General features: G+C 36.4%; 1 protein-coding gene across 3 annotated transcripts in view; it reads right to left on the reverse strand.

Moving 5' to 3' along the window:
- Nucleotides 1-18,596, reverse strand: part of LOC149772477 (calcium-activated chloride channel regulator 1-like) — a 64,988-nt gene extending 46,392 nt beyond the window's left edge. For all 3 annotated transcript variants that reach the window (XM_089947742.1, XM_089947743.1, XM_089947741.1), the window contains exons 1-3: nt 18,389-18,596; nt 6,089-6,371; nt 5,667-5,778 (exon numbers count right to left, since the gene is read on the reverse strand). In XM_089947742.1, the coding sequence (XP_089803868.1) occupies nt 5,667-5,778; nt 6,089-6,371; nt 18,389-18,550 (557 nt within the window). In that variant the 5' untranslated portion in view covers nt 18,551-18,596. The remainder of the gene's footprint in view (nt 1-5,666; nt 5,779-6,088; nt 6,372-18,388) is intronic.
- Nucleotides 18,597-24,951: the final 6,355 nt, after the last annotated feature.

The raw sequence follows: 24,951 nt of genomic DNA on the forward strand, positions 1-24,951 counted from the left end.
TTTCTAACTGTTTTTAAGAATTTTACAATGCTGGATTTAATAAAACAATCACACAACTGAGAAGTATTAAATCCACAAATAAAACAACCAGGTTTATCAATAATCAGTAGTTTGGAACTCATAAAATCTTATTATTTTTTTAAACTGTAATCAAAACTCTTCAGGAAAGTTTTGTCCCAAATCAGTAAAATATTTTGCTGCATATTTTGTTGAAGAAGCTTAGCGTGTATTGAAATAAAAAATGGACGGAATTGTTTATTTTGTTTTGTTGTGAATATTTTGTTATGTACATTTGATTTAGTTATATCTGGTTTAATATATATTTATTTCAATTTAATTGTTTGTCAGGTTTACATTTTTTTAGTTTTCATTACATGATATTGTAATGTAAATTTATTCACAGGAGAGGATACTTTTTTCCAGAAAATAATTTGAACTTGACTGTTAGTTTCTAAACACCAGGTGTTGGTCTAAATCCTGACCTTGTTTCAAAATTTGTAGGAACCATCGTAAAGAAGTTCTATTTTATTTTAAAATGATTGGTTGGTTTCGAGGTCATGATGGGACTTTGTCTTTAAGATGTAAACAATCTTTTTAATTTTTTATTTCTTAGAGTAAAACGATTGGTTTTCGTCAGTGTCTCACTGGGTAAACGTGATCTGTAACAAGTATTTGCTTCTATAACCTTCCAGAAGATGATCACATGACCCCTTGTTTACGTTTTAGAAAGACCATATAACCCATGTTTTGGAGAATTATTCTCAGCAGAAGCTGGGCTGTTAAACTGTTAGTTGTATGTTGTGCTGCTTGGAGTTATTTCAAATTACTTGGTTTGGAGTTGTTTCAAATTGCTTGGATTCAAAAGGATTAATTCTGTTATGTTTCTGGAAAATACGTGTGCTCATGTAATATTGTGGAACAAGAACAGTTTTTTTTATATAAAAATGTATTCAGCTATCAGAAACCGGAGTGATACTTCTAGTTTCTACAAGGAACTGTAGCCTTCAACACTACAGACTGCAGAATACGTCATCGTCTACCATCTTGGATTCTTCGTCGGGATTCGAACTTATTAGGACTATTAAAATTTTATTCTTGGATTATTTTTAGATTTGATTCTATAAAACCGTAAGTTCGTATTTTTTTTCATTTTTACAGAATTTTTCTAGGGAAACAAATTATTGTATTTTTTTCACAGCTTATTGTTTTCGCTCTTTCTTGTGTTACTGTTTATTCGAGCCTAAACAAGTGACATAAGAATTTATTCTTATTTATTTCTTAGATTTCGATTTGCCTAGTTCCCTGATATTTGTAATCTCTGTCTCAAAGTCATGCGAAAAGCATTGAATCGGCTTTATAAAAGTCTTGTTCATTGCTGCAAAACCGACGGAAGCTCATTTATCGGAATTTAGCAATGCTTCTGAACGTACATCATTCATGAAAGCTTTTTGTTTTATGTAGCATGTGTCCGTTTCCTTGCAATATACCTTAGTATCCAGATTTTCTCCCTTTGCAAGTTTAATTCCGTTGATATTGCTACCTCAAAAATTCTACATTTACTTTACTAATGTTGTTTTTAATTTTAATGAGGAATGGTGTTTATTCAACCAGTCAAGAATCTAGTTTATTTCTTCTAAATCGATCAAAGGAATAAATATACACCACTTCCAACGACCTTCTGGATCTGTTTGAACATTTCTTCCATGACAAACTTCAGTATGGTAGAAATAAGCCTGACAACACTGTTTCAGTTGATTCACCGGCACCATACAGTTGTGATACAGACTATACACATCAACGTTTAACAGCATTTGAACCCGTCTCTACGGATTTGGTTCATACAATTGTGATGTAGAACGCCCTAGAATCATGTAAACTAAATCCGATTCCAACATCATTGATACTTGAGTGCGTAGTTTCTACATTTGCGTCACTAACCGATGTTATCAATACTTCACTCGCATCCGTGAAATTCCGATCATTTTTCAAAACTGCCATTATTGAGTCTCTGTTGAAGAAATCGACACGTCACCCTAACGATTTAAAGAAGTACAGACTTATTTCTAACTTCACGTACATTTAAAAAATCTTTAAGAAGTTCTATCCCAAATTGTATCTCATCTGAATTCAAGCAGTTTGTCTAGCAATGTATAGTTATCGCCCTTGAAACAGTACTGAAACTGTCCTTCTGATAATAGTGAAACGATCTATCTCTGCTTTTGTTAGTGGAACGATTACAGTCCTCACCCTAATTATCACGTCTACTACTTTGACACAATAGACCATGATATATTACTCAACCGTCCCCGACATGTGTTTGGTATTCAGGATACAGCAGTACTATGTTTTCTAGTCCTACTTGGTCAACAGGACACAAATTGTGCATATAAATGTAAAACATTCCAGCCAAGTTAATCTGTATTTTGGTGTTCCACAGTGTTCTGTTCCCCATTCTATACTCAGCCGCTCTCAAGTGCAATAGACCGACATCAGGTATCTCACTAATTGTAAGCTGATGAAGCTCAAATATACAAATCTAGTGACCTTTCTGAAGCTGAGGATATCATCCATGGCGTAGAGAGGTGGATTTCCGATGTGAAATCATGGATAACGTGTAACAAGTTCCAGCTGAATGATGACAAAACTGAAGCTATCCGAATCATTCACATCCTTTACTTGAAACAATAAATATCAGCAATGCCAACATTAAATTTACACAGTCAGTACGAAACCTAGTGTCACTCTCAAAATTATGCTTTCATTACACCAATATGTAATGAACCTATACAAGGCTGCATACATGGAGCTGAGACACATCAGCTCCATTAGCAGGTTTCTTTCTGTTGATGCAACTAAAACACTTATATGTTCCATAGTACTTTCAAGATTGTACTATTGTAGCTCACTTCTATCTGGTTCGTCTCAGTATCTACTACAGAAACTTCTAAAAAGCTCAAAACACTGCTGCTGCGATCATCCGTAGGGTATGAAGAATTGTGCACATCTCCCCCATGCTGCGTAACCTTCACCCATTCGATTCAGAATCAAATACAAAATTTGTTCACTATGCTACATTTCGTTGACTGACTCCAGTCCATTACACCTATCTAACCTCACCCTTTTGTACACTCTATCTAGAAACTTACGCTCTTCCTCCGACACTCGCATTTCCATTGTTCCCAATGTTACAACGAAGTCAATTTGACAACGTTCTTACCAAAGCCCAGCTACGTGGAACGAATTACTTTAGATTTTTGACACAAAGACACTGTTTCCTCATTCAGGCGTGCTATTAAAATTCACCTATTTCGACCACAGGAACAGACTTAAAGATTTATTAATATTTGCAGCCTTAATTATGGTCAGTATGTGTTTGTTTTGTAATTTCATGGTGTTTATTTTTCTAATATTAAGGTTGTATATGGTTTATGTTGTTATCTAATGTTGCAAAAAGCTTAGAGCTTCTAAAGATCAGGCTCTGTACTATATCCACTTATTATTATTACGCTCAGTCGTAACATGCTGAAACAATGGACCTACCTGGCGGAATTTCCTTTGGCATAGTCCAGTTTTACACACGTTTATACAGTTAGGAAGAAGATAAAAAATATATTGATCTTTAATTATTCGAAATCAAGGAGTCGAAGTCCCTTTGTCCAGTGAATCACTTCCACGTAATTTTCCAAGTTTGCGTCTGACTTCCAATGTTGTATCATGATGATTGGTTTAAAAATAAGCTCATACTGTTTCAAATATTTTAATTGTCGTTCGCTTCCAAAATATACTGACTACCGTCCATGTCAACGGTGTCATGTCCCTTATCTTCGGTCTCTTTTTACCAAAGATGGGATAATTTTGCAAAGCTCTAAAATCAGCTTTACTGAGGTTAGACGTCTAAATAAAAACGTCAGGCATGTATTTTGTTTCTAATATCAAAAATGCAATTATGTACATTTTCCGTTATATAAGTATGGTTCAAACTGGATGTAATTTTTAATTTGGATTCCTCTGGGTACTTATTTCGATTTTGATTTATCAAATGGATCATATAAAACGTTATTGACAAAACGCTTTTCAAAATCTGTTATAGTCTTAATCAAGGTATCTATATTTTCCGATGTCGGTATGCAATTGAGACCTTTCGAAAGTAAACCGTGCTCGGCTGAAGTCAGAACGTGGCGTTCCGAGTCTGCAATGTAAACTTATAAAATGCGAATTAGTGCTGAGTGTATGTAGCTGCCGTCTCGCCCGTCCAGTGTAGGAGTCACCCCCAGTATGTAACATTAAGTCTTCTAGTTCTGGGATAAAATTTAAGTTTTCGTGATAAAAGAATTTAGCATGTCAAAATTCCTGCGTTCGTCAAAATGAAAGTTTCGGAGTGTTATTCATCAGCTGAAGGTCGATATCTACACTGGCAAAATAATCCTAAGTTTCCGACATTCTGCAAGAACAATCGGATCACCACTCTTTTGTATATAATTAATTCCGATGTCAACAATTAGTTTGCTGACGTTTGTTTGCGGCTCCGATATCTTGACCAAATGCATCAGGTGCTGTATCTTGGCACGATGAAAAGAGTTCTCGAGCTATCACTTGTCTTGCCGATTACGTGTTAAACTGGAGGTGCAAGAAACTACCACAACCTGACAAAATATAGGTGTGGACCATACATCGCATTTCCGTTGCATTCTCGTGTGCGTCCTCAATGTCGTGCTGTTGAGAGCTCGAATTCTAGTGGTTAGAGAGGTTGGTCTAGGGAAAGATCGCACGACAGTCCAAATGAGTACTCAAGTGTGTATACCATCTGCATAAAATTTGTCAGAAATGTTGGAGTTAGAAACATTAGGTGTTGGTGCTGCTAGTGGAGGCGAGTTAGGGAGGTAAGAATAACAGACGGACCAACGTTTGGAGAAGAGCTAGTTTTGCTGCGTGCGAGCCGTTGTGAGGCTCAATGGTTAGCGTGCTGGATTCAAGACAGAAAGAGTGTGGGCTCAAATCCTACCATCAGATCAGCCTGAGTCAGTTATAGTGCTGTTAAAAGAAATTGGGGATAAGCGTTTGTTACAACAGTGTCTCTGTGTCCTCCAGTCCGATTGAATTCATTCAAAACATTCTATATTTTTGAACTTGTGATGGGACATTAAGGATTTTTTGTGATTTAATTCACAATACTGTGCGTTTCTATAAAATGTTCAGTTTATATTGTAGAGAAATAAGTAGCTTGTTGATTTTACTTAAATTGTTGTTTTCTTTTTCTTTCTGCTACTGATTTTTAATACTTGAGTCGTAACAGTAGGTATACCGCGATTCACTGTTAACATCTTTAACATACGTTATACACTGGCGCTGTTCTTCTCTAAACGGAATCTAACATTAAGGCTGAAAATTTTGCATTGCCTCAAGACTGAGATTCATATCAGACGTCGTTAAATACGGATATAATTTTGAGCATTTCATTTAACTCTACATATAAATTGAAAGCGATCAGCAATACGCTTTTGCTATAATAATATCCTTATAGTTATAAATTAAAGTCGAACGTCAGACCTGTTACATGACTCTCTTTATTGATAGCTCGTATTTGGCGTCAGAAGATAAATGATGGAATAAATTTAAATAAAACATCTGTGCCTCTGAAAAAAACAATATTGATAAAAGAAAATTACCTGGTTGGTTCCCATTTCCCATTCATTTGATAAAATTTGTCCGTTGGATTAGATGGGTACTCGTCATACACGCCCCAATGTAAGTGACCCCACTCATGCACAATGATATGATCTGTCAAACAAAAATCAGCCGATGAAAGACAGAAAGTCATACAATAACTGATAAATCGATATACTATGATAAAGAGACGCAAAAACTGACAGTCGAACTGAGAGCTATCTATCAAGATAATTAGATAGAGACTGACGGACAGAAACAGACATAGATATACGGATTGGTATTGATTGATTGATGACTGACACTAGTGAATGGATGTGCCAATTAGCTAACAGGATAAACGGGTATAATAGGTAGGTAGTATGTAGACAAGATAAGACAGAGGAAAGCTTCTTAAAATATTCAGGTTTTAATGGAAACTTACCCCAGGCTCCAAACTTTGGAGTATCCCCAGCTTGGTATACTAAACATGATGGAAGCTGCATGAACTTGGCAGGTTTACCACATTCCTCAAGCCCTATTACATTAGGCTTGGACACCTCCTCACAGTTCGTAACATATATGAATTCCTCAGAGGCCATCTTTGGGATTAAGCGGTATTCCCCTTTCGATGTCCATTTCTTAGGAAGGACGATCGTAATTTTCCTTATATATGCCCGTCTCTCGGTCACCGTGAACATCGTCTCCGAAGCCTCCGTAAATATTTCCTGCATGAATAAAAATCTATACTCAGTTCACTTCAAGTATCATAGTTGTTGTTGTTGTAGAGTTTAACGCCATTTTTCAGCACACGATAGGCTATACATGGCGGCCAGTATTAATGGTGGAGGAAGAACTCGGGAAAATCCCGGAAAGAACCACCGACCCACGAGAAGCTACTGGCAAGCTTTCTTACATACCTGCATTGGCCGAATCCGAGACTCGAAACCACGCAGACAGAGGTGAGATGGCAGTGATCCCAGTTATCACAGTAACGACAGTTGCACACAAAGCCGAGGTCAAATAGGCGAAACAAACTTTTCTAAAATAAACGTTTCTTACTTAATCAGAATAAAATATTGCTTTTGCTATACATTCACAAGTACTTCTTTGACTACCACAAAAGACCTCAAGATTCCACACCCCATGCCCCGCCCTCCATGTGGGTAAAAATATAACAACCGTGGTTTTAAGAACATAATCTAATTATATCACACAGATTAGCAGTTAATTATATCTCCATTACTGCATGTTTGTATGGTTATGTGTACCTAATAACTCTAGCATCCTTAGAGGATTTCAAGAAAATACAACTGAGAAATCTTAAAGAAGGAATCGCCGCATTACAAATCAATACGACACTAGGCTATGCTCAACAAGATTGTGATGACTCTACTTTTTATCGTCACGTGATAATCCAGTACAACTATCTCACAGTTTCCAAAACGTATATGACATATGTACTTGCTTCACGTGTTAAAAAGAAAAACCAGTCTATTTTAAACCTTTAATACATATGGCATTGCTATACTCTATAAACGTCTGAGGAACAAGTAACAAATTGTTAACATTTTTTCCTTATGCAACTCTAAAAATGTCACTACTTTTAATATCATTCAAGGGTACACGAGTAATTCTGCACACACACGCACACGTAAACACACACACACACACACAGACAGATACAAGCACATACTAAAACGAAGACAGGTATTGTCAATACAGTAACGGCAAAAAGGTTGTACGTTTAAGAACTTTTGTCGACCTTTCTAAAATTGTAAGAATATTAACTTTTACCAAAATGGCGCCTGTACGGTGGATCTACTGCATTACTATCGAATAACTGTGGGTCATCATAAAATATATACCCTATCTGCAGCATTGTAAATATGTATATTTATTTTAAAAGAAAAATGTAAGATAAGCAATATTACAATGATCAGTAAAGAAAAACGTGTATGAAAAAGTGAAACACCAAGCTAGTGAGTGCGTAAATATAGAAATGCAATTAGTCAAAGTATATACCTTAAGCTTGCAGCTCAGAAGGGTAGAGCCTCCGCCTGTCACACCGAGAGACAAGGTTTGGGTTTAAAGAGAATTGTTTGTTAGCTAACCTTTTAATGCGACAGATACTTCCAGTCTCAATCATGTCCATTTTTAACTTCAAACTAAATTTAGTTGATTGCTGAATTTAAACACGCACGTTCAATCGTAAAACTCACACAAACACAATTTATAGCGAATCATCTGTCACAAAGTATGAATTAAATCATGCTAGTGCAAGTTTTAAATTGGTTTGCAAGAAATACACTTTTTTAGATGACTGGTAGTAAATTTGTGCTTATTCTTCTTCGAAAAGGGGTGGAGAGTGGACGTGTTTTTGGGTCTTATTAACCATTGAAAGATTCAACGAAAGGACAGGCCTTGGCCAAAGTCCACCAAAAAGGAAATTATTGCATGTTCAATAGTTTTTGGCCAGTAGTTCAGCAGAAAGGACTTCACTCTATGATTGGGTAGAGCAAATGTAGACAGATCCCTCATGGGGAAGTATTTTATTTTAAAATATCAACAGAAGGACGATGTTGTAAACACCCCACTAAACACTAACGCCATATTCAAGAATAAGATATAAAATCACCAATAAACGTTTAACTGAACACGTAAAAAATTAAAACATGAATTCATGAGATGCAGACTAAGTTGAGGAATTACAGAAACAGTTGTTGTGATCCAATCGATAGATTTTAAAACTCCTTACCGCTGAAGCAGTCAGATTGTTTGAATGAAAAGTGCACAAAAATTTAGTCTCTTGCAAAAGCTTCATATGGCAAACTATGACCTTTAAATGTCTGAAAGCTGCATTTTTCTTTACTTTTCTTTTTTTTAAAAAAAATTATTTAGATAAGCATTACTAAGGTGTATGAGTAACAAATAATACAGCTGGTTTGGGATTATTTTAACGTACCGACAAAATATACATATGTGGACATATTGCGAGGAAACTATAAGGACATCCTGTATAAAGAACATCTTTCATTTCCATCGAAAAGGAAGAAATACCAACATTTATGTGGACAAGAAACATCAGCAGCCCTAAGAAAGGCCCCGTCATTGATCATATCAGCTGAAAAATGTTAAACAATATTTCAAGCATGCAAAATTTCGCATTTATGAATGACTAACTTACGTTTGCAACTGGATGTTTTTAAAAGTAAATCAATTTAAGCTAAATTTAAACTGGGTACAAAGGGACAATTCGGATTTTTATTCCAACTGTCATTAATTTTATAACTAATAAATAAATAACAACATTCAATTCATCCTTTCTGGATTAAAAAAAATTGTATGATGAAAAAGACAATATCGATACATTTCGAATTGTAAATTCTTTTAATCAGATATATTATATTTCTTTTGTAGACTTTCTTTTCATCCTTCACAGTCTTGAACGAATAAAATGTTGCCGTTAGCCCACTAAACTCTCTGACTGGTACGCATGTTAGCTCATCCTTTCAACAGTTTTGTTCATTGATCGGAGGTAAAATACGTTGTCATTGGGATGGTCACTAGTATAACAGAACCTGATTTCATCTTTCGTGTTTCTTCAAATGTTTTTGGTCTCAACATGAATGCACAAAGAAGTTATACAGGTACAACGTAAAGTAACCTTTTAATCGTGTATTTTTTTCAGCATGATGTAGTTAAGGTTGTACATAAAGCATTTGGATAAAATAGCACTTTACGGACACCTTGGATAAGTTAAATTAACTTGGCCTTCATTTCTCTTGCGCTAAGTAAAATCAAATAATCGTTAGTAATTGTTCTCTTGGTGATAGATCTTTAGACACTTGAAACATCGAATTTCGTTTGAACATATTTTACTACTGTCCTTTTTGAGGTTTTTCCATATACTTTTCAAATCTAAACTGTTCACAAGTTTGAGGACATCTCTTTTAGAATTATCAGAAATTTTATATACTAATTCCCGCAGCTTAATTATTTTTGTACCATTTTGAATGGAATTGTGTACCTATTCAACATTAATAGATCTATTTAATATCTCCTTTTACTTTATATATAGTTTAACCTTGTGTCTGCTATTAAATTTAGGAACAAAAATTACATAGCCGACTTGACTGCATTAATTCAGTTCTAACGATCGTGTCGATCGCACCAGCCTTCGTGCTAAGTGGTACTTGAGCCTGGCACTTTTACATTTCTTAAGAAACCATTTAAATTGCTTGCTTGTCCCTGACCTCACCAAATATTTCTCCTGAACCAAAAGTGAATTACATCGGAAAGCATACAACAAACTGTATCAAGCATCGGCTCATCGGGAGAAAAAACACCAAATAACTTGTGAATTAAATTCTATAAACCATCCATCAATCGGAAGAATAAACACTTTGCAAATAGTAGATTAAATCTTCAACAACTCTAATATTTGGCTTCTACATAAGTATTTGCAAAGCTTGTCCTTTTTGTTGCATGCCGTCCTATAAATAAATTTGACAGGTTCAGTTTGTTCTTCATTAAAATATATTATTCATATCAGAACATTGACTTGATCTTCCGTTGTATTATGCAACGGCGGATAAGGGTCTATTTCTTTTCCTGTTGGGCTCGACTTATAAGCGAGTAGATACAATAGGCAACAAGAGATACATTTTTACAGGTGACCTGACCTTCATCTCTTTCTCTTCTCATACGTCCTTTAAGATGAAAAGATTCATGTATTTACACATTTCAATTAAATCGAAGGCCATACATAAAAGTCTTTGTATACCTTATTTTCAATGGCTAGGAATACCCAAGGTATACAGGGTCAAAGCAGACTTGAATATTACAACTGTCATTAATTTTATAACTGAAAAATAAATAAATAACAACATTCAATTCATCATTTGAATTTTAAACAAATCTACAATATTTGATTCAGTGCATAATAGTTACCAATCAAATACAAAAAAGACAATCACTGTATAGGAATTTACAAATTTGATGAAACTGGTAAAAACACAGAATACTTTTTTAATATGCTAATTAGGTGTGAGACGGCATATCGCTAAGCACCGCTCCGGTGGCATAGTGGTTAGAGCATCCGCCTCGGATGCGGAAGGTCGTGGGTTCGATCCCCGCCCGAGTCATACCGAAGACTTACAAAAATGTTACTAACAGCTGCCTCTCTTGGCGCTCAGCATTAAGAGGTTAGTGTTAGGACTGGTCGGCCTGGTGTCAGGATAATGTTACTGGGTGAGACATCATGCTACATATCTGCGGCATGATGCCCCAGTGCTAGACATCACTATAAACTGTCACACTGCAGATATCGCAGCGATATGACTGGAAAAAACTGTTAAAGCTACGTTAAAAGTCCAAATCACACACACTCGTATATCGATAAGCACATATTCACTAGCAGTCGGTACTTCAAATCCAAGATTGGATTACTGCTGATGATCAAAAGATACATAATCACCGGATTTTCGCCAACAGTTTGTTTCCTGCGGATAAATATGTAATTAAATTATTTAATTTCCTGCACGTGAAAATCATCCCATTTTGCATCCGAAAAACCGAATAGCTATAACGTATAAACAAAACTAACACAATCCCGACATAATAAACTGTTCTTGAACCCACACAAATTCAACAATAGAAACTTTATTTATTTCTTTATTTCGCATGTATGATACAAGTACACTTATTGATGAAACGTCATTCACACAAATTTTCCCTTAATACCCCTATGTTGACACACGTAGGATGGTTCGTATATCAGACAACGAGCTTTATTTCCTTTCTTTACAATAAGGTTATGCGAATCACCTGGTTGAACTTGTTGACCAACGACCAAAGACTTAGTTTCCGTGCCTCTGTATGTTGGTGCAAATGACAAATTACATTATGTAGTACTATCCAGAAACATGTCTAAACGTACCCAAGTCAAAAGGTGCACAAGTCAAAACGTACCCAAAGTAAAGCATGTCCCAACGTTCAGGTTCGGAGATTTACTGTTTTAGTTTTGTATGCTAAAGTTCCAAAAATCACTAAATACTACTTCTCAGTAATTTGTCAATAGGCATGGCTGCTTTTAGATTGCTTTTGTTCGAACACTGTAGAAAAGATACCCTGTAACGACATCTTGGCCTATGAAATTTCCTTGGATATTGAGTGCCCTTTAAATATTTTAATTTGAAATAACGTAATACCAAACGCTCAGAGATGTAATTTGCTAAATAAAATAAATCCGTCTATAAGGGAAGAAAAATACACAAGCCAAATCGATCGACAGACAGACAGACAGACAGACAGACAGATAGATAGATAGATAGACAGACAGACAGACAGACAGACAGATAACTTCAAAAATATTACTTGCTAATTATATCTGGCGAATGGAATATATAAATTCAAATCAAAACTTTTATTGCACCAAAATACAAAATGTGTTTACACGGCAAAACATAAAAAAAAATAAAAATATGGGTTATTCTGATTTGCAAGAAAATGGAAGCAATATACTTACAAGTAAACATTCACGGATAGACAACATTGATGGACACTTTAATTTGAGGTCAGTAATATTTAATGGAATGTTTTCAATTAATAAAGTCCACAAAAATATAGATACAAGTATAATGAATACCGTCATACAACAGATAAACTAAATCATTTGCGATATATGTATTTCTGGACGTGAATAGTGACATGACAACGTAACAATATTTTAATTAACAGTTTTATTTGTACGTATTAAAACATATAGAATTTCCAGTAATAAATCTAAATGTATCAAATTGTTAGTACGTCGAATCATGTAACACGACCCCTACTCAGCATTATATACAGAATTTTCAATTAAGAAACTTTGCCTTATAGGCGTACATATACGGTAATCAAATTTAAAAAAGATAAAAATGTTTCTCTACTTTAAGTGCATCAATAAAGAAAATATCCGCGAAATTTGCGAGCGTTCTTTGTTATGATAATTAGCTTTCCAGCAAAGATCAAAGTGTCGCACATTAAAATGACAATGACAACATGTATCCGCGACTCGGTTACTATGACAATAAACCGGTTATGATAAAAAAAAATAATAATACCGAAATGACTGAGAACAGAGAAAGCGCCACAAATTAAATTAGATTTAGGGTGGTATTTTGCAAGTGTGCCAGCATATATTTCCAATTCACTTGTCGGTAAGAGCTAAAAAAAAGACTAAAGCCCCAATGCCGCCCTACGTGCAAGATGCCAGATCATTTGAACAATAATGAATCTTGAAGATATTGGTCCTAAACGTCGAAGGGTTCCATTACAACCAGATAACATCGACGTTTCATCACATTATTGGCCATTTAATTTTAACCTCGAACTGAGTAACCCTACCATATTCCATGTGTACGAATTAATCCGATGTTGATCGGCGACATCCGCAGGTCAACGATTTCAGTCCAAAGCTGGAACACAAGATTTGATGACATCACCATTGTAAACATAAGAAGTGTGTGTGTGTGTGTGTGTGTGTGTGTGTGTGTGATCTGGATTTTTAACGTAGCTTTAACAATTTTTCAGCCAAATCGCTACGATGTCTGCAGTGTGGCAGTTTACAGTGATGTCTAGCACTGGGACATCATGCCGCAGACATGTAGCATGATGTCCCACCCAGTCACATTATCCTGACACCAGGCCGACCACTCCTAACACTAACCTCTTAATGCTGAGCGCCAAGCATTTTTGTAAGTCTTTGGCATGACTCGGCCGGGGATCGAACCCACGACCTCCCGCATCCGAGGCGGACGATCTTACCAACAGGCCACTGGAGCGGTAACATAAGAAAGTTATGTTCAAACACCAACCATATATTGTTATGGTTTTCATCTTCTACACTATAGATGCGCGTACTTTGTGTACGTTTGCTTTGTAGTGTCTAAAATGAGACCATGTGGGGTTGTAGACAGGGGCGCCCGCAGATTTTTTTTTTGGGGGGGGCGGCAAACATAGTGGTCAGCTATTAATTTTTACGGATGTTTGCTTAAACATGTTTAGAGTTGAAACGGGGGGAGGGGGGGATCCTCCCCCTCTTGACCCTATGTGCGGGCACCCATACTTAGGGAAGGTAGAGGTGATGTAATTATGGCTATAGGGGTCGTCCATTAATTATGTCAACAAAATAGGGGGAGGGAGTTTGAAGAAGTTTGACAATTGTTGACATGGGGGAGGGGGGAGTTCAAGATAAATTGACGTCAACATTGTTATTTTTTAAAAAAAATCAGCCACTATGCCCATTTTAACAATTGAGGAACATTTGGCTTCCCTATGGGAAGATGATAGAAGCTATAATATAAACTCTCGATTTTTTCATGAATTCAAAGTGTTATAGTCAATTTGAAATCTGTTAAACAAGTAAAAAAAAATGTATTAAAATTTATTTGTAGACCTTTTAATTTCCATAATTCTATTTTTAGCATATTTTTAGCATAAAAGCCAGCCGTATAAAATATTGGTAGTTTGTGGGTGGGTGGGTAAAATTTTATTAGGGGGGTCACTGAAAGTTTGACAGTTGTTGACAAGGGGGGAGGGGGTAAAAAAATTGCCTGAAAATTGTTGACATAAATAATGGACGTCCCCATAGAACTACTAATTTCATTGTAGTCCTTTCAATTACACAGTGTTCGAAATTACAACCGCTCGCACAGCCTTTCCCTTCGTGCATTTAAATAGAAATGACACATACTGATGCTGCCAAATTGGTGTACCACTAAGTAATGGACACTGAAGATACAAAGCTTACGTTACCCCGCATGTCTCACTGTTTCCTTACTCCACCCCGCCCTGCCCCCGATAATCTTACATCGTGCGATAGATCACAGTGTTGAAACCAACGATAATAAAGTGTTACGTTTAAGTAACTACAATCTCTAGGTTTATACAATTATCGAAACATTAAGTTAATAAGTATGTTTTTTATTTTTTTATTTTGGTGTTTTACGGCACAGCAAACACTTCAAGATTATATCATCCCGAGGAAATTAAAGTGCTTTGCTGGTGGACACACCACGGTAGCCAGTATCACCAATTGTACGCTGATGACACCCAAATATACAAATCTAGCCACCCAACTGAAGTTGATGCTACCATCCAAGGTGTAGAGAGGTGCATTTCTGATGTGAAATCATGGATGACTTGTAACAAGCTGCAGATGAATGATGATAAAACTGAGGCCATTCTGATCACAACACAAAGACTCTCTCATTCGCATCCTTTACCTCAAACAATAAATATCAGTAACGCCAACATTAAATTCACACAATCAGTACGAAACCTAGGTGTTACTCTGGACAGTACTCTCACATTGCACCAACATGTCATGAACATATGCAAGGCTGCATATCTTGAGCTGAGACGCATCAGCTCAATTCGCAAATATCTTTCAGTTGATGCCACTAAAACACTTGTGTGTTCATTAGTACTTTCAAGACTGGACTATTGTAACTCAATTCTGTCTGGTTCATCTCAATATCTACTCCAGAATCTTCAAAAAGTTGAAAACACAGCTGCTCGGATCATACTTAGAGTGTCACGATCAGAGCACACCTCCCCGCTGTTCTGTACCCTACAATGGCTATCCATTCGAGCCAGAATCAAACACAAAATTTGTTCTCTGTGCTACTGTGCTACATTTCACTGTCGGACTCTAGTCCAACATACCTATCTGACCTCACCCATGTGTACACACCAGAAAGATACTTACGCTCCTCTTCTGACAATCGTATAATCATTATTCCCACTATGAAAACAAATATGGACAGCGTACTTTTGCATTCCAGGGCCCAACAACGTGGAATGAATTGCCCACTGAACTTAGACACAAAGAGACAGTGATCCCATTCAAGAGGGCTCTCAAAACTCACTTATTTCGACTGCAAGAACAAACTTAAAGACCTAATAATGTTTCCTGCCTGAAATATTCTCAGCATGTTTTTTTTTAAATTTTTTAATGTTTTTCTAATTTCGTGTTGTTTGTTTTTGTAATATTATTATTATATTTCTTATCTTATAGGTGTTGTCTAATGTTGTAAAGCGCTTAGAGCTTCTAAAGATTAGGCGCTATACAAAGTCCTCATTATTATTATTATTATTATTATCAGCCGATCTGAAGGTGGGAGACGAACCAGACCCGTCTGGGAGCCACCGATGCTCCTGAAATATGTATGCATACTTGTATATTTACCTACGGTATTCAGTCTTTCCATGGCTGTTTACAACCTAGATAACAGGTGTTGATTAATAGTATTACGCGGTTAGTATTTCGTGTTAGAGATGTCCACTGCCTATTCATGAAAAGGAATTCATTTGAAATCTAATCAAGAAGATGAATGTACAAAAATAATCGTTACTCATCCTAGTACTAGAAAGTCACCATTACCTTTCATCTTTTTAACTTAATGTGCAGTCAAATAAAACGCTACAAAACGAATGACATTCAGGCATAAGATAAAAATTCAAACAAATTTTAAAAGATAATCTACATATCTCTTTTCATTTAAAAAAAATATTATATGAAAATTTATATTTGTCTACAAAGATCGCGTTTATTCCATGCTAGTAGTATTTCTTTGAGAATTTTTTTGGGCATGTTGTTTGTCTACACAGACATGTAAAATGAACCAGATCGGAGACTTTCGCGTAAATTGCATATTGAAGTGAAATGAGCCAGACGGGATAATTATATAACTTTTCTAGTATGATTATAAGGTGGCTAGAGGGGCGGGGGAAGCGTGGTCACGTAAAAAAATCAACGATGAGGTTTACTATGATGGGATTTTTTACTTAAAAAAATTATGACTGCGTAAAGTTCTTTGTAAGTCATATGTATAGACGACTAGTAAACGAGATATTTTGTGTATCACCTTTTCTGAACGAAATCGGATAGAAGAAATAGGTGCGCATTCATTACGGGCGTCATACCGAAAATTCAGGAATGTTAAAACGTGTCTCTTTCCCGTGGATTTCCACCACTTCATAAGCACCTGTAGTGACTGAGTCAGGTACAAGCATTAATCATCGGTGGAAATGACCTAAGGTACCAAAATCACGGAACGTGATTAATTGCAAATCCAATCCGGATGGTTGAGGTATCAAATAGTGGTGTATACGACGCATTTCACGATCATTTCTTTATGTAAAAAGATCATATCTTAGACTGTGTGTGGTGTACATAGTCAAATACAAATCACTAGATAACAACAGTACGGTAGTCCTGGAGGGTATATATAAATGAACTATGGTACAGCTTAGTTAATTATTGACGCTTGTATCTTAGTCTAACGATTGAAAACGTTTGACAAAAGACGAATATGGAATTGACATATCCAAAGTACGGTATATTTCGTATATAAGAGTGTATACATTTTTTTACTAAGAGTGATTCATACCATCTCTCGCTCTCTCTCTCTCTGTATTTGTGTGTGTGTGTGTGTGTGTGTGTGTGTGTGTGTGTGATAGATAATTACTAGGTACGTTTTAACTTGACTGTATATATGTGTGTGTGTGTGTGTGTGTGTGTGTGTGTGTGTGTGTGATAGATAATTAGGATGGAAAGAAGTAATGACCGCAATTTTATTAGGAATATTTACAAATTAAATCATTGTTAAGTCTTTGGAGTAGGAACATTTACTGAAAGATGTCGATGTATAACATTATAAAAGATACAATGCAGATGTTTAATAAATATAAAAATGTTAATGTCATTGTATTTTCGTACTATCATGCAGCACTCTTTGTCATATGCAAATCGTTGTTTAAGATTTGAATGTAACATATTGTTAGCCATCGTTTGATAGATTCCACTTGGATAGTGAAGAGTACAATTTTTATCGGTGGTATACATGTTTCGTTAAACGTTTTAAATTATTCTTGTATTCGTAAATTTATTTTCTAAAATATGAAGATTGCACTTCTAAAAATATCTCATCGTTTTTGTCGACATTTAATCGCTCCAACGTTTTTCTAATTCTTCCAACGATTGACGCAGAATTTTAAATTTATATGTAGCCCTATCATTTCGACTGTTGTTTTCTATCCCTGTTGACATCCGTATTTCGACCATGAAATTCCAATTGCTGAATGAAACATATTTTATGATCGTTGCCTTTTTATTTAGGTCATTGGTAATTAACTGCTTTATGAATAGGTAATTGTCATAACCTGAGGAGTTATGGATGAAAACTGGTGTGAAAATTATAAATATTTGACGCTCTAATTGTATTCATTCTGAGCAGGACCTAATTTTGCCAGTTAAGTCATCGTGCTCACATATCTTGAGTGCGTAGGGTTTGCCGTAGCGAACATATTTAAATACGATTGCTTTCTCACATATATGACACACGTTGTTTTAGTCAAAACAAAACAATATATATATATATATATATATATATATATATATATATATATATATATCAGCTTACAAAACATTTTAAAATTAAATATACATACAAAATGTATTCTCATTCTTGTTAGTTCTCTTATATTTACGTAGACCTTTTCACGACATATAAACATTTGATGCCTTGCACAAGGTCGCTAATGTATTGCTATTGCATTTCATACTGCAATATATTTATGCAGGAACTTTGTATATACATTTGCAAATCCATTGTGAGGAATGAATTAGACCTACCGCTATATAACTAGTTACCCATGTGGACAGTGTCGTGTCTGTCAACACCTGTGAAGTACTTACCTGTAATCGACTTATCAGGGTTGCATTTTCCTCCACGAATTCGTCTATGTAAATATAGATTCCTTCGTATCCGTTTCTCACTAGTTTAACTGATGCGTTAGATAATTTTGTCACTGTTAATGTAACGCAAACTAAAACGACCAGCCTTAGAAGGTAGTGCATGATGAGGAAAATGAGTGGAATATAGTGACAGTCTCTCCGCTCTATGTTCAGCTATTATAGATCGAGGTTATCACATCGGTTATTATAGGGTGAGCTACCACGTGAACAATACCCTAGTTTTGAGAGTGAATCAAAGCGGAAACAAGGTGAACAAGCCCATTTTATGACCCTAACTATAGTATTTTGCTCTCTCTCTCTCTCTCTCTCTCTCCAAATGTACACACGAACTATGTAGGCATACACTTACAAATGTGTAATATCTTGATTGAATTTAAATATTTTTTTTACACACCTACAACAGTAAATGTGCAACACCTAAATTGTATTGTACCTGGTAAGGTGGAAAAAAGTCCGTTCAGAGCCTAGTTAATGAAGAGAGAGATCAAGAGATCATGAGAGATCGAGATCAGGAGATCATGAGAAAGAGATCGAGATAGAGAGAGACAGAGAGTTGTTGTTGTTGTTTTATGGTTTTACGCCATTTTACAGCACACGATAGTCTATACATGGCGGCCAGTATTAATGGTGGAGGAAGAACCGGGGAAAACCCCAGAAAGAACCGCCGGCCCACGAGAAACTACTGGCAAGCTTTCTCACATACCCACATTAGCCGAATCCGAGACTAGAACCCACGCAGGCAGAGGTGAGGTGGCAGTGATCCGTAACGGAGAGCGCTTTAGACCACTCGGGACCGAGAGAGAGAGAGAGAGAGAGAGAGAGAACTACATCCTAGGCGAAAAATAAAATATTATTTTTTATATAACAGCCTGAGTATTATGATCAATGCAGAAACTTTTGCTCTACACTGTGTAATTTACTGTGGAGTAAGAAAAGAAAAAAAAAAAGAAAAACACAAACCAAACTTGCTTGGTAAATGCAAACCGAGCGCATGTAGCTGCACGCCATTAACGTTTATGCACTTTTACTGAAGGATGTTGTGGATGTAACGGTTTAAAACACGTGGCAGATCTGATTCCTGGAAGAATGAATGGCAAAACATGCGACATATGCTGTGACTGATGTGCAGTTAGATGGAATTGTCTGAAAATAAATCGAAAGATCATCTTCTTGCTCCTTGTCGTTTACATTCTTAAGTTCTCCCCCCCCCCCAACGCACCTGTCGCTAATTGTATGAGACGAGTCCTAACTGTATTGTAACAATTCCAGTCGATGTTTGCTTCATATTCTTGTGTACACTTCTCTATCTGTTCTTTTAAAAATAGTTCTTCGTAAACTCACATGGGAATTGTCTTAAGAGAATCCAAAGATTTGACGAGGTTTTATTTTGGTGAACTTATCTCATTTTGACCATACTGTTGCGTAGTAAGGAATCTATAAATGGTATAACCCGTAAAATGTTAGTATATAAAAATAAGGGAAAGTAACGCACAGTTTTGGGACGGATGGTGGTGGAATGTACACGTGTTGTCTATCAGCAACGAACTTTTGGTGAAACATCAGGTTTGTTCCTTTGAATACACTTATCTTTCCAAGCAAATAACTTAGCATTGAGGGAATTTTGGGTTGTATTAACTGATTTTTAGGCACATATGTTGTGAAACATTAACATTAGTTCAAGATCTTCTCTGGTTTAATCCGGCTTTACCAACATCAGTTTTGGAGTACGGTCTGGTCAGAAATAAATGAACTCTGACCACAAGATGGATTTACCATTACGTCACCTATGTGAAAATATGACCCTTTGTGAACAAAGGGAATTTAATACTAATAAAGACAGCGGGATTAAGGACGGGTGACCCTGGTTACAAAGGAAATTTAACAGTACGCCGCTTTTGTGAAAACTTGATCTTTTTGGGCACAAGGCAAATATAACCTTAATAATGTTCCTAGGAACTGTCGGACGGAATGGGAATTGTAACATATAGAATGTCACTTGGTATGACAGACCAGGACAATATCATTGCATGTTTCTACCTCTAAGGTAAAACGTGAAAGTAAAGCATATCAGAGCCGCAATACACAGTCTGTTTATTTTGTTCATTCGTTTTGGATTCTGTTTCAAGTTTTTTTATGAGAAAGAAAGCTCGAATCCAGACAATGTGCGGAAATGATGGAACAAGAGATAGCTAACCCGGGCTTGGAAAAAATACCTTACTGCATCGACAGATTCTAAAAGCAGATAAGCTGTGAGAAACTATTTGGGACATTATACGCAAAAGAGAAAAGTAATGCTTAGAATAATAAAGGATTAGCATGACTGGGCCTATATTTGGACAAGGTGAACTAAACGTCTCCACATAGAAAAAATTATGCGGACAAGGGGGACGTTAAGGTGAAAAATGTCATACATACACTTGGACTATCCACACCAATATCTACTGACTAACACAAAAACTGTTGACCAGCACTCACATCTACTGACCATTACTTACACGGACAAAAAACTACAACCTCTATGATCTAGAAATGAAGTGTAGGAGAGAAACGTGTAGAATATTCATACATATATGTACATATTTATATATTATTAACAACAGAGTGTAAGGAGAGAAAGGTGTAGGACTATTCACACAGATAGGCAATAGACACACACACACACAGATATACACACTCCTACCGAATTCTTATGTAATTTATATGATAATTTCTTCACATAGAATACTAGCTACTTATTTGTGCTAAACCCATTTGCTCTCTCTCTCTCTCTCCATATATGTATACAAGAATCACACCTACTAACCATCACCTACTTTGATTCACACAAAGGGTAAGAAGAGGGAGAAAAGGAAGTGAAAACATTTATAAATGTAAGTTTTCCACATCCCTCATAATATTTTTACCATCTTATAACAAAATGTTTAACTAGTATACCCCCACCAACAATCCTACATAAGCCTATAAGTGAAGTGTAAGAATAGAAAAGGGTCGGGATGTTCGCACATACAGGCATACATAAACTTCCATACTATTACCATTGGAGTGTAAGAACAGAAAAAAGTAGGACTAACACATATCTACAAACATACACATTAACATATATATATATATCTAAAAGGTGTATAAGTCAAGAAACATGAAGGATGATCTCACACACACACACACACACACACATATATATATATATATATATATATATATATATATATATATATATATATATATATATATATATATATATATATATATATATATATATATATATATATATATATATATATATATATATATATATATATCACTTATATACTATCGCTATCTAAAATGAAAGAACGGCCGACAGGTTTTAAATTTTAGTTGTGAAAAATAAACATGGACAATCAATACACACACACACACACACACACACACGGATTTCGTACCTGATTTCCATGATATGGGGCTTTCTGTTCTTAGGTTAAAGTGAAGTTACTTTCTTCTCTCTCTCTCTCTCACACACACACACACACACACACACACACACACACACACACACGCGAACCACTCCGGTGGGCCTTCTGGTTAGAGCGTCCGCCGGCCGAGTCATACCAAATACATAAAAATGGTACTAGCAGCTGTCTCGGTAGGCGCTCAGCATTAAGATGTTAGTGTTAGGACTGGTCGGCCTGGTGTAAGGATAATGTTACTGGATGGGACATGATGTTACATGTCTGCGGCATGATGATCCAGTGCTAGACATCACTATAAACTGCAACACTGCAGAACTCGTAGCGATATGACTGAAAATTCGTTAAAGAAACTGTATTTAAAAAATCAAAATCACACAATCTCTCTCTCTAAAGAAGAAGAAGAAGAACAAAGCTTGGAAGGTGTAATTACCTTTTTCCCGTCCAATGGCTGCAGATGCAAAGTTTTCAAATTTACTGCTTACAAAGACGTCGTCCGCTCCGGTGGCCTAAGTAGTTAGGGCGTCCACTTCGGGAGGTCAAGGGTTCCAACCCTGGCCGAGTCATCCCAAAGACATAAAACTGTAGACCAACAAGTAGGTCTGGGCTCTTTTTCTTTGTTTCCCCCCCCCCTCCAAAGCGGAGACCTAATTGTTGGTCTAATAACAATGGTACTAGCAGCTGTCTCGCTTGGCGCCCAGCAGTGAGGTCAGTGTTAGAAGTGGTCGACCTGGTGTCAGAACATTGTGCCTGGGTAGGATATGATGCTGCATGTCTGCGACACAATGTCCCCAATTGCTAGACATCATAACAATATGACTGAGAAATTGTTAAAGCTATGTTAAAAATCCAAATCACACACACACACACACACACACACACACACACATACATACATACATGCATACATCAGCGAGTGGACAGAACGCAATTGAATGCGTACAAGGTCGAACAAAGGCTACACCCGTTTAAGATTACGTTACACCCTTTTAAGATTACGCAAATACATATCTCTCTCTCTCTCGCAAAGGAGTAAAACTGGTGTGTATATCCGACCAACCGACCAAAGGAGCGCTGAATAGGATCCTGCCATGGAATCACCCGAGTCAGCTACCGTTATGTGCTTTTCCATGGACTTCATATTTTGCCTCTTGAATGTTTAAACAAGACTGCTCAGTGAACTTGAAGGATGAATGTGCGATGTGCTTTGCATTGTAAAAAATAAATTTTAGTGGTTTCAATAATACTAGCGTTAGGATGGTGATTTTCTTGTGTAAATTGAAGTTTCATTTCTTCTTCGGCTTCTCGTAAGATGTCATCGAAGATGGCAAGATACGTTTGATTAGAATCAGACATGATTCCATAATCTTTGCAAAGCTTGCCTTAAAAGACGAACTCGATTTTCATTGACTTTCATTCGGTAAAGTGTAAAGAACCGTGGAGACAACTATTTAATTGGGGGGGGGGATGGGCTTCAAGCGGAGATAATTTACTTTTATATTTTACACCAAGATATATATTTAAAAAAAGTCTAATATAGTCTATAAAAAAGGATTTAAATTGCTGCTATAAGTCAGAGCATTTTTTTTCAAGCTATTATTTGATAGCCGGAATATTTTTCCTTCAAAAGAATCCATATCCTCTCAAAAAATCAAATGATTGTTCCTTAAGATGATTGTCACCATTTGCATATAATACATTGTGGATAACGATTGAACAAAAGTGGTTTCACTTCAATAACATGGTTGAAATACAAAACAAATGAACTGGTTATTGTTCAGGAGAGAAAGTGAGTTTATCTACAATTTATTTTTCCTGACACCATCAAAATGAAGATGTGAAAAAAACCTAAGAAGTGTAAATGTCGAATCGAAAGAAAGAAACTGAACATGTTGATACAAAAGCAAATGTTTTATTAAATCATGTTCCTTTGTGACAGTAGAGTTGTTAGAGTAACTGCTACAATGTTTTTATCTAATGTCTGGAGTTCATCATGAAATGTCTCCAAACGTGTCCGCTATCAACGTAAGGAAAACGACACTGGTTGATGTTTTTCGGAAAGGAATGCCTTAGATTGCCCCGGTTACAGATCTTAACCGTAATACAATATTTCTTTTATTTTCGCTAACTGCAGCAGAAGTCGAAAAGGGGGATATTCTTGCTGGTCATCCAAGTCTACCAAGGCCATCGTCTTATAGGGTAGGCTAGCTCTTGTCGGTAGAAGTCAGCTACACAGGTTATATATCCTCTTCAGCCGCATTAAGTTGAACTCGGTTTATTCCATTATGGAGTCTGAGTGTAGTGTCATCAAGGGTATCCCAGTACTCATTGTGGCTGTCGTCGTTATAAGACAACTACATTCATGTCAGGTATTATCACCTCCAAGTGTCACGGTGCTTCGCTTGCGGATGGGTCTCAAATACGCAGCCCGCGGGGCGCATGCGGCCGGTGAAATTATTTCCTGCAGCCAGCAAAGATACATGAATTTCTAAAATAATTACGAATGCAAACGTTTTTTAAAGTCAGAGAGTTAACATAAAACTACAATTGTTACATCGTCTACTTCTTGTTTTTAACCTTTCAACTGTCTGCCTTTTATATGAGCCACATTCGCAATATGAAAAGGTTTCATTGAGTTGGCCCTTGGGCCAATGTACTAGTCCTCATGTGGCCCTATTGGTGATTTGAGTTTGAGACCCCTTCTTAGCGGATAAGCTTTGAACACATTATCCACTAGTTTAATCACTGAATGGGCAAGTGCATTGGGGTGTCTACCGGTAAGAACAGCCAGAGTTTGTTGGGCTGCTGGATTGATTATTGGCTCAGTTGCATGCTGGATTTCATGCGTGTTTACTGAACTGTCGGCTGTAGAAACGGAAGAATTGGTCATATGGCGAGCCGGACGGCATAAAACGATGTTGATATGGATCATCAAAATCCGATAAATACCACACAGGCTTGAAAGCTATGCTCAGACATGCGGAGAGACTTACGACCAATGGGGTACCTTGATAATAGGCCGATAAGTCAGCCCCACACCTACAATGATATTGACTG

Source organism: Sinohyriopsis cumingii, unplaced genomic scaffold (genome assembly GCF_028554795.1).
Source record: "Sinohyriopsis cumingii isolate HCF-2022 unplaced genomic scaffold, ASM2855479v2 utg001460l, whole genome shotgun sequence".
NCBI lineage: Eukaryota > Metazoa > Mollusca > Bivalvia > Unionida > Unionidae > Sinohyriopsis > Sinohyriopsis cumingii.